Source organism: Chinchilla lanigera, unplaced genomic scaffold, assembly GCF_000276665.1.
Source record: "Chinchilla lanigera isolate Chin_1 unplaced genomic scaffold, ChiLan1.0 scaffold00011, whole genome shotgun sequence".
Classification (NCBI taxonomy): Eukaryota; Metazoa; Chordata; class Mammalia; order Rodentia; family Chinchillidae; genus Chinchilla; species Chinchilla lanigera.
In genome coordinates, this window is record NW_004955412.1 from 24,397,419 (window position 1) to 24,413,298 (window position 15,880).

The 15,880-nt window shown below is 47.5% G+C and overlaps 1 protein-coding gene across 3 annotated transcripts in view; it reads right to left on the reverse strand.

The window, feature by feature from the left end:
* The window catches only part of Scn3b (sodium channel, voltage gated, type III beta subunit), a 21,149-nt gene extending 5,655 nt beyond the window's left edge, over positions 1-15,494 (reverse strand). The window contains exons 1-5 of one of the 3 annotated variants that reach the window (XM_005378395.2): positions 15,376-15,494; positions 14,065-14,144; positions 8,735-8,898; positions 6,378-6,603; positions 1,723-1,861 (exon numbers count right to left, since the gene is read on the reverse strand). In XM_005378395.2, coding sequence (XP_005378452.1) covers positions 1,723-1,861; positions 6,378-6,603; positions 8,735-8,898; positions 14,065-14,119 — 584 coding nt within the window. In that variant the 5' untranslated portion in view covers positions 14,120-14,144; positions 15,376-15,494. Of the gene's footprint in view, positions 1-1,722; positions 1,862-6,377; positions 6,604-8,734; positions 8,899-14,064; positions 14,145-14,529; positions 14,623-15,020; positions 15,112-15,375 lie in introns of those variants that run through there. The other 2 variants (XM_005378394.2, XM_005378393.2) reach the window with 2 other exon arrangements.
* Between the last annotated feature and the right edge of the window lie 386 nt (positions 15,495-15,880).

Consider the following 15,880-nt stretch of genomic DNA (forward strand, 5'->3'; position numbering starts at 1 on the left):
TTTGTAGCCCAGGCTGTCCTCAAACTCACAACAATCCTCCTGCCTCTGCCTCCTGAGTGCTGGCATTTCAGGCGTATGCCACCACTCCTAGCGACTTTTAGTTTTAGACTGGATTGTGAAAGTAGATCCAGCAGTAATTAATCTGAGGAATACTGTCAGGTTTTGGCTGAGAGTGTGTTCCTTCAGAATGGTTTCTCACTTATTTTTGTCAGATACTCTGGTTATCATCATCTAGGGCCTAATTTTTAACTGAATTTCTTAGCTGAGAGTTTCCTTGACCATCTAAGTATTGTTAATGTAAATCCCAAACACTGTAAGAGGAGGCCTGAGGTTAGTAATTCTCAAGAATATTTTATTTTTCTACTTGGAGTCAGGCCAACATGGATAAATTTCTTTGGCTTTTCCTTGTGCTGGCGGGCTGGTTGTTTCTGGTCTACCCTTTGTGTGAGTGACAGCTCTCTGGAGACTCGGGCTCTGCTGAGGGCTTCAGTTTGAACCCTGTTTCTTGTGGGGGCCCAGTGATAGGCACTTCCTGTACAAGTCTGCATACTTTCTGTCCAAGCACAAGCACTTCCTTTCTACGCACGAGCACTTCCTTTCCACACATGAGCACTTCCTCTCCAGACATGAGCACTTCCTATCCACGCATGAGCACTTCCTATCCACGCATGAGCGCTTCCTTTCCACACATGAGCACTTCCTTTCCACACATGAACACTTTTGGTTCAAGCGCTAAAATACAACCAAGTCACCAGGAAATACAACCTTCCTCTGCATGACAGTTCTATCTACCCTTATACATGGTTAATTACTGTTTTTAATTCCCTGAGATCATAGATGTCATGTAAAATGAAGCTTGCTCTATTATATCAGACATTTCCAGGTGGCCTTTTAGGCTATTGCCTCAACAATTTTGCTAGAAACGTGTGGGGTTCTTTTCTTTGTTTTCTTTTCTCTTTCTTCTCCTGAAACAACAGGCCAACATGGTCTCCCAGGCCCTTTGCTCATTTCTCACATGTGCTCACTGTTTAGTATGTACAGTCTTGGTGAAAATCATAAAAGAACACCCAGATATTAGAGTCCCTACTCAGGGTATTCAATTGTTGCCTTGTTCTAGGGGCAGGAAAACATATTCTTAGTGTTCTTCAGTGAATGAAGGGCAGTGCCCAGGTGGACTGATAAACTCCACGGTGTAGAACAAACAACTGAGTGTGAGACAGAGAATGGGCATTAGGATTAGGGAGGCCTGGGTTTAAGTCCCAGTTTCTCCACTCACCATGTGTCTAGCCTCAGCAAACCATAAAACTTCTATGAGCCTACTTTAACATTTATAAAATGGTTACAGTAATGCTAACTTTATGGTGTTGTCGCAGCTGATGGTCTTTGCCTTAGTAGTTAAGTGTGTAGGCCAGGAGTTAGCAGACCTCACTTCAAACCTCAATTTGCCTCCTACAGTGGCCTTAGACAAACACTTTCTGACTCAGTATTTCACCCATAAAATAGGTAATAATGGTGCCTGCCTCAGTTGTTAAAAGGGTGTACATTGATTTCTTAACATCTCACCTGTGATAGCATTTAGAAGGTGGTAGCTATATATATATATATATATACATTTTTAAAGGCAGGGTCTTGCTATGTCATTCAGGCAGTCCCAAATGCTAGGATTACAAGCGGGTGCCACCACACCCAGCTGGTAGCTATAATTATTATTTTTGGACTTACGCATTTTCTTGGGCTGCCTCTTCAGCTTTCGAGACCTTTCTGTAGCAATATATCATCTCAATGAGCAGCCACAGGGTGAGGAAGACTAGAAGTATGTACATCATGATTTCTGAAACCACAGAGGTGAAATCTTCTCCAGCTGTAAGAAGGAGAATGAGGTTCAGGATGTATTTCCCACAAACCAAAGCTGTTACTGGGGTCATAAATATGTATGAAGGCCATTTTTAAGTATAGCTTAAATAAGCACCGAGTCTAATGGAACTCAATAAGATGTCAAAGAAACTATGTACTGTATGCTCTGTCTCTCCTCACTGTCAGCTTTCTCACCAACTCTCATGGGCTGTTAAAGATAGAGCAGAGGAGAGTGCTGGATAGAAGAAGAAATAGAATTATGGAATCAGAGTGATAGAGACAGATAGATCTCAGTTATGCTACTTACTGGTATATAAACAATCATTGCCCTTATTTGAGTCTCAGGTCTATTGTAACTCATACCAGTCAGGGTTGTTGTGAATATCACATTACATAGTGCATTTTAAGAATATCTTGTGTGAGGGGTCGGGAAGATAGCTCAGCAGCACAGTGTCTGCTTGGCAAGCACAAGGTCCTGAGTTCGATTCCCAGTACCAAAAAAAAAGAAAAAGAATACCTTGTGTGGGGTAGTGGTACAGCTCAGTGGTAGAGCACTGTCCTGGCATGCATGATGCCCAGGGCTCAATCCCCAGCATCAGCAAATAATAATAATAATAATTTTAAAAAGATTATCTTAATGAGATGTAAATATCTACAGAGAGGTAAGGAACACACCTTGTTCTAACCATCTATGAACTCTGAGTTAGAGGTGGTGTTCCCAGGGCGAGAGCCCTGGATATTCCATACATGGACACCCAGTCAGCCCACCTAATGACAGAAGCATTTTCTCTACATGTCTGGATAAAAAAATGAGGCCTTCCAGGTCATCCCAAGCCTAAGCAGGAATGAGTACGACACTCTTTCTGGAGTGTTGCACAAGGTATGATAAAAAAACATGGTGATTGCTACTGCAGAGTCATAGCCCATGGAACAGCAAGCTCATAAAAACATTACCTTGTATCCTCCCCATCTTACTCGCCAGATCTGGCAATGTGCGACTTCTAACTCTTCCCCCAAAACCAAAGGCAAACATTTTGAATCAGCTCAGGACATTGATGCAGCCATGACAATACAACTAAAGTCACAAAAAAGACTTCGGCAACTGATTCAGAAAGTGGCAAAAATGCTGAGATAAGTAGGTCTGAAGCAAGGGGGAGTATTTTAAGGGGGGATTAACGGCAATGTGTCTTTCACAGCAGATTTTTCAAAAGCATTCACCAAATTTTTCAGTTACACCTCATATTCATCAGGTTATCCTCAGAATTCTACTGCTGAAACACAGATGGGAATCCTGTCCCTTCTCTGCTGAAAATCCTTCAGTGCTCCACGCTGCCCGACAACAAAGCCCAAACTCTACTGCCCCGGCGTGCAAGGACTCACAGTCCTCCTCGCCCCAGCCTCACGTGGTTGGCTGGAACTCATACATACTGCAATATATTAGAATCTGTGAATGTTTCTTCTTTCCCTTCCCTCTTCCTACACTGTATCTCCTACCTGCTCCTACCTCTATTCTGGAAACTTCTCCTTTTCAGCCTCCCAAGGGTTCTCCTAAACTCCGCTGAGGTCCTCTTCATTATGAAACCTTCCTCAGCTTCTCAGGCAGAGTTATGACATCTTTCCCATGCCTGTTTTCCTCTACCCACTCTAAGTAAGTCTCAGGTTGAATTGTGGCATATTTCTTTTTTTCTACTGACTGCTTATTGAGCTCATACTTAGTTCTGAATTATGAACCCACTGTCTTATCTTGGATTATTTGAATTATTCAGTATTTGTTGAATGAGTGAATGTAAATAAATATCGATCTTCTTTGTTTCATGGTCAAGAAAAATGACAATTATTAAAATATAATATATAGCAAATGACCTGATATTATAATTTTTCCTAGAGGGAGGGAAATTGTGGCCACTCCTCCCCTTGCCAGCTCCCACCAGCAAATTAAATTCACGGTCTGCAGTTATCCACAGGGCCTAGGTCATCCTCAAGCGTTTATTTGTTAAAAGTACAGCAATGAGGCTGGCTGTGGTGGCGGACGCCTGTAATCCTAGTACTCAGGAGGTTGAGGCAGGACGATCCTTGGAAGTTGGAGACCAGCCTAGGCTACAAAGTGAGTTCAAGGCCAGCCTGAACTGCATAATGAGACCCTGTCTCAAAAAAAAAAAAAAAAAGTACAGCAATTATCTTTGGCCATGACTTTCAGCTCAGAGGAGCAGTTTAAGACCTCTAGGATCACTCAGGTGGCCTAAATAGAGGTGGAGGTCACAGACGCAACATGAAATATATCCCAGTGCCACAGCCCCTAAATATCTTCTCATGGGCTTGTACTACCCAATACATTATGTATGATAAGTTTGGCTTACAGCATGCTATCTTTGCTTAGCTGCAATAGCCCAGAAGAAGTAACACAGGAAGCTTCCCTCAGGATTCACCTCTGGCGAAGAGGTCCTAGGTTCCTTAGAGATAGGAGATGAGAACCTAAGCCAGGAGAACTCCATCTTGAACAAAGAGAATCGGAAGCACAGGAACGAGTGGTGTGTCATGGAGAAGTTATGTGTAGCTCCAACTAACACGAAGGCAGCAAGATCTGTGAAGTGGTCACAGAGGCACAAAAAGGAAGAGAAAAAGTGGCAGGGGGTGGGGATGTGGTGGTAGAAGGAAACACGTGGAGGGAATAGGGTTAACCTAACAAACTGTTCCTGCTCCATGCCCCTAAGCAAACCTGTCACTGCTGCAGAGCTGTTAGTCAGCTGCAAAACGAGAGGCACCAGAACTGGATCCTCCAAGTAACTGAAGGGTTCATTTCCACTTACCCATACCAGGCCTGACCCCAGCCATACTAACTCACACCGCAAGAGTGGTATGGAGATGCCTACGCCTGGAGAAATCTCCCCTGGACTAAGTATCTACATTTCTTTCCAGCTCCACCACTGGCAAGGCTCTGTGACTCTAATCACACCCTTGCTTTTTCTTCCCTTCTTCCCTGACTCCTGCTCTAGGGCTCAGCCGGTGGACTAGCTCAGCTCTGCCATACTTTTCCACCAGCTGTGCCCCCTCCCCCTGGGGTGTCTGCCTCTGGGGGCCAAAGCCTGAGAGAGCAGGAGTGGAAACAACCACCTTCCTAGGGTCTGGCAGGCACTAACCAACAGTTCCCAATGGTTAACAGGAGAGGGCGCCAGGCTCCCTTCCTTGGGGAGGAAAGGGTGTAAACAGAGGAAAATGGAACGTTGAGCAAATGCACCCCTTAGAAAGCTTTCCACCCAACTCCTGCTTTTCACACAAGAGGAAACAGTGTCAGAGAGCGGAAGTGATTCATCAGGTCTGGATTTAAGTGACCTAAGTGTTCTGCACCTTCAGAACTGACCTACTGTCTGCTTTAGTTACATCTTTGTCATTCGCCTTCAATATGTAACAATCTATACTTCATTATTTTATCATGATACAAAATGGACATGTAGTCCAGCGGTTAGGATTCCTAGATCCTTATTCTAGGAAAAGCCTTATCGTTAACTTGACCTCTTCTTTCGTGCTCCGTACCACTGGGCTGCTTACCATCTTGAGTCTCAGGCCAATGAAAATGTCAAGACCACCCTGGAAACAGACCATCTAAGAAAGGCTGAGCCAAATGGCATCGTTATTCGGCCCGGGTGAGAAAACCCAAAGGGAGATGCACAAGTCACACTCTCGCACATGAAGCATTGTTTGCATGGGGCCAGGAGCAGCAGGGCTCTGAGTCCACTGGCAGCAGCACAAAACAGTGTGTGAGCGCCAGAGCCTTGCAAGTTCCCCTTCAAGAATCTGGACTCAGACCGCGAGAGGAACACTGAGTTAAGCTGTTGAGTGGACGTCCACGCATAAACACAGAATGAGCTGAAGGAGCGTGCAGACTTGAAAGATAATGAGGCTAAAAGTTTGTCTGCTTCTCCCACCTGAGAATAGATTTAGGTAGAGATGCCACAGCTGGGGCAGGGGTTGCATGTATGATTACTGTGAAGAAAGATAAAAGACCAGAAGCTTATTAAATTTGGTTCAGAGTTCTCAAAGGAGGCTTCCTCACAGTATCAGCACCCCCTGGTGATTTACGAGACAATGTAAATTCTATGGAATCAGGAAATTGTGTTCCAGAAAGCTTGGCAGCTATTTCGGGGCTTGCCGAATCTTCAGAACCACTGGTTCGGAGGTATGGGTTGCTTACAGACAGAAGGAGAGATGATTTCTAAATAATCACATAGGATTTCTCTGAGCCGAGTGAGCGAGGGGTTCAACACAGCCCAGGGAAAAGGCATCAGTGAGTCACTAAGTGTAGGTTTCGTGGGACCAGGAAGAGGTCATTCTGCTGTTATCTCTAAACTTTTCTTTAAAGAAAGGCCCCAAACAGCAAGGTAGTCAAGCAGTTTTCAGGAAACTGGCTGCTTGAGGAAGGCAGATTCAAATGCATGGTTTCTGCATTCTCCAAGGGTCTCACACATCCTTCCCACCCACACTGCTGGAAAGCAAGACACCCTAGAGAGCCCGTGCCTAAGCCTCACCCTCCTCAGTGACTCGGAGAGGGATCAGCCTCGTGGTCTTCACAAAGGGCCGATGCGCCTCAAACTCAAACTCCCGGGACACGTTGCAGGTGTAGAGGCCGGAGTCGTTCAGAGTGACGTTGAGCACAGTGATGGACACGTCCTGCAGGTCCTTGCTCCCGTTCCACTGCAGGCGTCCCTGGAAGGGGCTCTCCACCTCCTGGTGGCCATTGCGATACTCGAAGATCTGCAGGTAGAGGAGCAGGAGCAGGTAGAACCGGGAGAGGAGAGAAAGGAAGAGATGGATGGGAAGCCAGGGGACCCAGAATGTGGTGGTGGGAAGAAGAGGAGCAGGGGAGGTCAGGAAAGACAGCCAAGGTGGAAAACTGGACAGAGGCCGACAGGCATCAAGACATGAGGACCCAGGAAGGGAAGAAGCAGAAATGGGGAGACAGGAAGAAACTGGGGATAAAGACAGTGCAAAGAGTAGGAACAAAGGAAAGCACACAGGAGACCTAGAGCAGAAAATGAGGGAAAGAGTGATAAGGAGACAGAAGGGGTGCATAGGAGACAAAGCTGCCAGTGAGAGGACAAGGAGTAGAGACCAAGAGAGGCAGTTTCCTTAGCAATGAAAACACCTGACAGCCACGTCCATACATCCTGACTCTGAGCTGATGCCCCTCAAGGGTCTATGGGGCTGCCTGGCCTGAGCCATGGGAAGGCAGTCCGGGATGCCGAACTGGGATCAGGAAGCTGCCCACCGAGAGGCGCATGGCAGGGCTTTTGCTTTGGGTTGAATTAGAACTGAAATCCGGTCTCTTAAATTTCTTTTCTCAGACCCTTCCACCTTCTGACATGACACATTTGGTTTTCTCTCTACAGGTGTGCTGTTCATTCTACCAGTCACATGGGGTTTCTTCAATTCACTTTCAAATTCCTAGAAGTTAAATGCAAAGTTCATTCCCTCAGTTGCACCTTCTCCTCAGTTTGGACAGACCCAGAACCAGTGCAGGCAGCTGGTATAGGACCAGTCTGAAGCCCACAGCCCCTGCCCATCTGCCCAAGACATGAGCTTCCTGCAGGCTGGGCGGAAGCCTCAGTTTAGCTTCATTGATGTGTCACTATTGAACCTCAGCCAGGTTCTGGGAAGTCTCTGCTGGTCCTTATCTTGACATCTGATTGGAACCAACTTAAATTAAAATGCCACATGTAACTTTGAGTTAGAAATGAGTTCAGCTTTAGAGATCTAGAAAGAGGAGCAAGTGATATTCAATTTTACTTGTTGTCTCCATGAAAAGTCTGTGGAGGAGAACATGCAAGCACGAAGGCAAAGTGGAGCTGTAAAAAGGGCATTGGATCTGCTGTCAGAACCCCTGGTTCAAACAGAAACTATTACTAAGCTAACCTCTTTGAACCTCAGTCTCTCTGTCTCTGTCTCTGTCTTTTTTCTAGTAAACACCACAGTGTTTATTATATTCAGGAACTATTTTAAATGCAATAAAAATAAGGGCTCATGCGTCCTGGTAACAACCCTATAGTTCACACCCTCATTTTAAAATGAGCAAATTGAAGCATCAAGACATGGAATGATGTGATCAAGTACACAGAGCCAAATAGTGGAGCAACCCCAGGCACCCTGACTCCAGAGTCAGCGTCACTAATGGCCATCTCCAAAGTGGTATTCTACATATGTAGCAAGCATATCAGCACTGGTACAGACCAACCAGAACTGACATTGACTACGGCCCAGGTGCCATGTCTGGGAGGCTCCTTACCCTACCAGGAGAGAATCTCTAGCTTTCAGACCCTGGAGAGGTCCGGGGATTCCTAACAGGAAGGAAGGTGGCATGGCCACTTGGGAGACAAGGCACAGCAAGTCTCCACTGCATAGCCAACTGACTAGTTCACCCACAGATGCGGCTGTGGTAGGTGTATGAGTTGAACACCAATCTTGGTCATCTCTGTCATTCTTATTTTGTTGGGATTGCAAGCTGAAAAAGCTCACTTATGCTATTTCATACAACAATGCTTCATGTCCTCTCAATTTCTCCACTAATTTAATCCACCTCGTAGGACAGGTGTGGAACATGAAATAAAAGCAAAATTCCCAGTAGGGTGCCTAGTCCTCAGTGGGCTCTATGTACAGCCTCTTTGTCTTCCTCCCCCTACTTGTAACCAGGGCTGCCTGTAGCTGGCCAGGTACCTTCCCCTGCACAGAAGTTGGGCTAACCTAGAGCTCTTAGTTATCTACTAAGGAGCTGTCAGCACCTGCAAGAGAAAGAGCCAATGGGTACTGGCCTGACATCCCCTAGACTGTCAGAAGCCAGGCACCCAGCAGCACAGGATAAAGAAAGGCCAGAGGCAGTAGCATGACATACAAGGAAGTCTTTACCGCCCTCGGGCCTGTAGAACCACTCCACCACGGTGGTGGCCTCCACCTCTTCCCTCTTCATACAGGAGATGCAGCGAAGCTTCATGGGGGTGCCCTGGACGGCCTCTGTCTCTGAGGGCACTTCCACACACACAGGGAAGCAGACGCTGACTGGAGAAGGGTAAAGGTCAGGGCAGGGACGGCAGGCAATGGGAAGAGGGCCAACCAGAGAGAAAGAGGGAGAGAAAACAGAGAAGGAAGAACCATGAGACAATCTGGAAGTAGACATGTCCATGTGTCCACACCCTCATCTGCACTTCCCAAGCGTTCTTGCTAAGAACAGGTACACAGCAAGATGGAGGAGATGTGGACGACCATGCATTGCCTGAAAGCTTCGCCTGGAAACAGTGAGGTTGCAGCACAAGATAGACTTGAGCCCTGCTCTTCTAGCCTTAGTCTAGATGGGACACAGAGCATGCATCTCACCATCGCTGTCATCCAACAAACATTCACTGAAATCCACTCTGTGACAGGTACAGTGCTAGACTGGAGATTCGAAAATGGAGAACACTAACCATGACCCCAGCGCACTTATAACCTAGCAGTAAGCATTCATCTAACTATGATTAAACTAAACCTCAGAGGGTGCTGTATTAATGATACCTCCATTCCCAAAGGGACATGGTTAGTTACTCCTGGTCGGGCCTAGGAGAAAGGAATAGAAGGCTGCTGAGACGTGAGCCTACAAAGGCAGACAGGACCCACGCCAGGTAAGCCTCATGTCCTTCACAGCATGTGGTGACAAGTGCTCTGGAGCCACGGAATGATGTAGTCACATCTGGGTTTCATGGGATACTTGTGGTTCTGAAGCTTGGTAGAGGCAGCAGTGAGGAACACGGCGAGCTGGCCCCCAGGGTGAAGGAGACTTAATTCAGATTAAGGAGAGACAAAGTGAAACACATGGAGAGGTCAGAGTGTGGGTCCCCTGGCCTGTGGTAAGGAGGTTTGGGCTTATAGTTCCTGCCCTCTAGAATCTCCAAGTCCACTTAAAGAAGGCAAATATATCAGATTGCAAATTCAGAATAAATCAAAATCAGGACACAGTTGCCAACAAAATAGGTGCAAATGTGGGCTGCATTAACAGATGTACAGTGTACAGAAGGGAGGAGGAGGAGGAGGAGTTCTGCAGTGTTCAGAACAAATCTGGACTGTTGTAACCAGTGGAATGTCACAAAAGGAAGTTGTTCAATAAGTGCCTGCCCGAAGATGGCACGAAGGCAAGATGGCAAGGGGCCTGCAGATGGTGTGTAAGGATGAAGTGGAAGGTTGTGGAGTGCTGAGCTTGGACACAGAAATCTGTCTTCAAATATCTGAAGGCTGGAAAGTAGCTGAGAAATTTGATCTTACCCAATTCCAAAGGTAAAGAGAAGCCAGGCACGGTGCACATGCCTATGATTCCAGCACTCTGGGAGGCTGAGGCAGGGAACTGCAAGTTCCAGTCTGCTCAAATTAGAGATTTAATGAGATTGCCTCAATAAGAAATAAAAATAAAAAAGGCTGGAGATGTAGCTCAGCAAGAAAGCCCTGGGTTCGAACTCCAGCATCAAAAAGTGAAAAAAAAAAAAAAAACAAAAAACAAAAAACAAAATTAACACAACATAAAAAGAAGGTTCAATCCTCAGTACTGATAAAATAAAAAAGGCCCAGGCATGTAGCTCAGTGGTAAAGCCCTTGACTGACAAGCACAAGGCCCTGGATTCAATCCCCAGTACTGAGGGAGTGCATGGACTGGGACAACGGTCAGAATGGGAGATGGTTTTGCTTCGGTGAAGGTAATACTAGAGCTACTAGGGCTGGAATCACTTGCATGATGACAGTGGGTGCAAGGAAGGAAGGAAGGAAGAAGGAAAGAAGGAAGGAGGGGAGGAAGGAAGAAAAAAGGGTGGAGGGAGGGAGGAAGGAAGGAGGGAAGGAGAGAAGGAAGGCAGAATCGAAGCAATCAGGATGATGGCTGTAGAATAGTCTCTCTCTTCTAGGTGATAATAATCCAAAATATCATCACAGAACAAGACCACCCCCTTCCTTTCTTCGGGGCAAAGTCCAGTTTCAAGGCACCGCTCCCATGGTCCTGCATAGTACATTGCAAAATGGCCTTGAAATTCTCCCACCCCATTTGCTTGTCCTTTTCAATATGACTTCCTGCTCCTTCCGTCAAGAGGTGAAATCTGTTTCTGCACCCCTGAGTCTCCAGCACCCCACTGCCTTTCTTTCTATGAAGTCCTCCGGGTAACCAAGAGAAGACTGTACATATGGCAGGAGCTTGACCCACATGCTGACTACAAATGATCAACTCCTGGTTGGCTCAAGCATTTGACCTTTAGACTCCTCCTCAATTTCCATAGTAATAATGAAGACATTTATTTTTAAAAAAGGATATGATGTATTAATAACGGTTATACTTAACTATGGAGAACCACTTCCTCTGCTACCTCCAAATCTTTCTCTTCTTTGGCCATTATCAAATTGCCCCTGCTAAGATTGTTCTAAAATGCTTCCTTTGCATTGATATTGTAAAGGTTTTCATTAGCATGCAAGTATTTCCAAAAGGGGATTATAAATGAAGATATTTTTAGATGGTAACATCCTGAAATGACTTGTTCTATCAGATTAGCTAGTTACTCAGCAGGGCCTTGAAGGAATGAGATGCAGGAAGTGCTACCAGGGGAAGAGAGGAGAGAGTCCTTAGTGACGGGACTGTGGGAGAACAGGCCTGGAGAGGAAAAGCAGAGAAGGCACCAGGAGCTAAAGAATGGGTGAAGTGCTCAGAAAGGGGATGGTGTCAGGGAGGAGGAGAGGGAGCTTAGGGGGGAAACGGCAAGACAGCAGGTGCTCATGGCAGAACATGCGTCCATAAAATATGCCAGGAGAAGCCTCAGAAGGCTGAAATCAGAAGACAAGAGTTCTCTAGAAAGCCCCTTCCCCTGAGTTCATTTTCTCACTTCTAAACTGGAAACAACATTCCTTCCCCCAGTTACCCCCTAGGGTTGAGATGGGGGCTTAAAGAACTAATGGATTGAAAATTGCTTTGTGAATGGGGAAGCATCAGGCAAATGTAGGCTTTTAAATTATTATTATTATTATATGCCTTAATAAAGGAAAGAAGGGAAGTGGTTTTCAATACATGCAGAGAGTAAATGAAGAAGATTCTTTCCCTTCTTACTGAACATCATGTGAAAACTCAGCTTGGAAAGGGGGTATAAGTCTGAGCTAAGTGCTTTCCAATATTAGAATTACATGCAAACAAAATGAAAATTGCATTTGTAAGTGAGGCTCTTTCTCCTACACTTAACAACTAGGCATCCTGAACCTCTTATCTTACCCTTTTGAAGCTTTTCAGTTTGGTGACTCAATGTGCAGGTAAGCAAGAAGAATTACAGTTCTTTCAAAGTTTTTGGGTGGTAGGGTGGGGGATGGGCACGTTGTCAGTTCTAGTACTATTCTGTAAATATTGCCCTATCATTCGGTTGGGAAGCTAAAAAGGACATTAGAGATCTGTGCCAACTTTCAAACCCTACATATAAGGAACCAGATACTGCAAGGTTGTTACATAGTGAGGTGGAAGCAGAGCTGAGGCTCCAGGCTAGGCTTTGTAAGTGCTACCCAAAAGTTCTTTGACAATAGTATGCTTCTCTCTCTCCAGTAGAATTCAGGCAGGGACCCTAAAGACTTAAAGTTTGGAAAGACAGCTTCTATAGATCTTACCCCAACCATTCTCTACAACTTCAGCTTTACTTACACTATCTCTAACCTAAGACTAATCAGACTAACTTCACCTAAGCTTTATAACCCTAACATTTCCCTGGAGCAAATCTAAGCTTTAATCTTCCAGGCAGATGAGCTCATTGGCAACCTATTAGGTCTGCTTCATCTCCAAGTCTGGTGTAGACTACGGGGGATGGATGGTGGCGAACCTGCCCTTGAGGCTACCATTACCCTCCCTCCTCATCCTTCACAGTCTGTCTCAGCAGGCATTTTGTTCACAGGAAGCTTGGCTCTGCCTCTGGTCACATGCAAAGTCCAGATAGTGCTGGAGTTACAGTTCATCTCTGAAGCCTGACAAAGTGAGACTAAGGCAAAGAGGTAATTCTCATCAGCATGTCTGCCTCTGCACAGGCAGACTGAGTTTCACGCCAACCACAGGAGCAGAATCCCATGTACCTACTTTCAGTAAGGGAGGTCGGCACAATCCAAGTATCTTTTTCATGATTTTACCATGAAAGAAGGTAGCCAAGATCATATAAAGCAATCTGTCAGCTGGAGAGCACCTACATTCAATCTGAGGCTCTAGTCAGAGACAGCAGAGCAGAGGTGCCAGGAACTGCACTACATACACACACACATACACACACACGCCTACACTCTCACCAGTCCATTCAGTTGTCCATACTAACTGCTCAGATACATGCTAGTACACACACTCAGACACTAAGACTTACACTGACACACATTCAGGTATTATCATGTGGACTCTTAATTCCCTGTGCACACATTTGGGCATTCCACTCCGTGCTCATCCCTGGCACTGCTCTACTTAGCCTCACTGTTGCAGATGTAGGAGACCCTTACCTGGAGGGGGAAGGTCATCTCAGCCTGTCACTGCTGGCAAACAAGAGTCTAGTCATCTCTGAGGGCAAAAAACCCACACTCCCAAACACCAAAATAGCTTGGCTCCACGTGTCCATGTAAAAAAAGATGCATTTTCCAGTTGCCTATTCATTTAACACATATCAGCAAATAGCTAAAGCCTACTTCCTTCCACTCTTTATTAAAATTAAGCAAATGGATCAACAAATATTTTCACTCTCAAAATTCATGCACACAGATTTGGGGTTTCTTTTTTAATAAAGAAAATTGCACTTGAAGACCCAGTGAGCTTTCTAGGAGAACTGGCTCCTCACTGACAAATGATATGCAACTGCAAGGGAGATAGATTTATTTGATATGCAACTGCAAGGGAGATAGATTTATTTATTTATTTTTTTATCATGAACGTGACTATATTCCCTTTCGGCAAAGGGACAAAGGGAAAATAATGGTCAGGATACCAAGAAGGGTGGAAAAACCACCAGAGAAGGTCGGGGAGGCACCTTTCCAATGTCAGAATCCCAGCTCTCATGAAATACATATAAATCTCTATGCCTGGGAGACATGCAGAGGAAAAAACCAGAGCTCCCTTTTTTTTTTTTTTTTTTTTTTGTCAACGACATCAATGAATGTTATTATGATTAGCCTGATTACTGTCATCTGCAGCTCGCATGGCGGGGTGCTGGTACTTACCCCAGTAGATGAGCACGAGAGAAACCAGGGGACACAGACTGTGGAAGGCCGGCATCTTTTTGGGCGGGTGGCTTCCGGGGCTAAATAGAGAGATTCCCTCAGTCAGGGACTGCGCCCTCGGATTCTTTCGAGGAAACCCTTTGGGACGAACTGCCCCAAGAGGGCGACTTTCTGACAGGAAAAAGGGCCAGGCGCCTTGCCTGGGGAAGCTCTACGCGCGCTCTGAGCCGGGCGGGGGTTGCAGCTGAAGCCACCGCGCAGACCTCCCTAGCTCGAGGGAGCGGATCCCCAGCTCCGTCCTCTCTCCCCGGAGCCCGCGGCTGGGATCTGGCTCAGCACCACGGACAGTAGCTTCCCCGCCCACCCCAGAACTTCAAATTCCAGCTGGCGCCCGGAGAGCTCGCTCGGCGGGTTTGCACGCTGGCCTAGGAGACTGCGCCGCCAAAGGGGTCCATGTTGATTCACCTCTGCCTCCCCTAGGAACAGCTGCAGTCCCACTAGGATCCCCGAGACCCGGAGCTCCAGCTTCTTGCGCCCGCCCGGTGGCTCCCGCTGGGCGTGTCCCTGCGCGCGAAGCCACTCGGGCTGCCCGTCTGGGCTACAGAATCCGGTGCACGTCGGTAGGGTTCACACTCTCGGCTCCCCAGGAGGCTCGGAGGGGCCGGGAAGGAGACCCAAATCCCGTTGGGCTGGAGATCTCGGAGGGGAGGGTGCCAGCCGAGGAGGCGCCCCTTCCCCGGGACTCGCCACCGGATGATGCGGGGCGCCGAACCTGGGGCGGCGCCCGCTATCTGCTGCCCCTCTCAGCCCCCGGGCCGTGTGCGCAGGCGGCTCTCCGCCCCAAGGCCACCGCGGACCCTCCCCCTTGGGCGCTCACTCCCCACCCCTAACCAGCGTGCCCCTCCCAGGGCCGAGCGCGCCGCCGAGCGGGGCGGAGCCCGGCGCAGCGCAATCACCTCGATCCCCGGAGCTTCCCGGCGCGCCGGCTCCCTCTGGCGGACTCCCCCTCGCGCCCACTCACTGTCTCCCGAGCAACCCGCACCACCGCCCTGCGGCTCACACCCTGCAGGCGGTGACCCCACTCCAGCCCCCGCACAGACGTGCTTGCCTCCAGCTCCGGGAAGGGGAGGGCCAAATCTCTTTCAGGCAATGATGTCATCTGCAATGTACATGGCTCCCGGCTTCTTACCCCAGCCCCAGCCCATCCCCTCTAATACCGCCTGTCCAGCTTTTGTCTGGCCTTGACTAATTGGTCCCAGCACTGAGAACACAGCGAGCGAGGCGGTCCAAGTGCGGAAGGGTGAGACACACCTGTTCGCGCGCGCTCACCACATCCCCCGAGAGGCGGTCCAGATGTCCGAGCTACAGAAGCCTGGGGGTGGAGGTCAAAGAGGACGCCTTCCCTTTCCAGGTTCTGTGTAGCCCTCTTGTTGCACTAACTTTTCTTCTTTTTAAATTAAAGCAATTAGGTTGTGGTTGGCTTTCCAACTACTAGCCACTCCCCAGTCCCAGCAGCTGCTTGTGTCCCCTCCCAGTTTCGGGAAGGGAAACCTAAACCGATGAACTCGGTTATAAACTCAAGTTGACATCAGAGATTAGGAATGCCTGGAACTGAAACGAGAGATTAATAAAGACTGGCACAAAAGCCTAGACCTGCCGCCCTCTTCTTATCCCCGCTCCTGCTCTCTTGCTAAAAGGGGAAGCTTAACACCGATATCCAAACGGGAGCACGGCGTAACAGCTGAGCCTAGAGGCACAGGAAACTCTCCCTCCAGACACATCACACAGAGCAACAGAATGTCACCAGTGAGGGCTT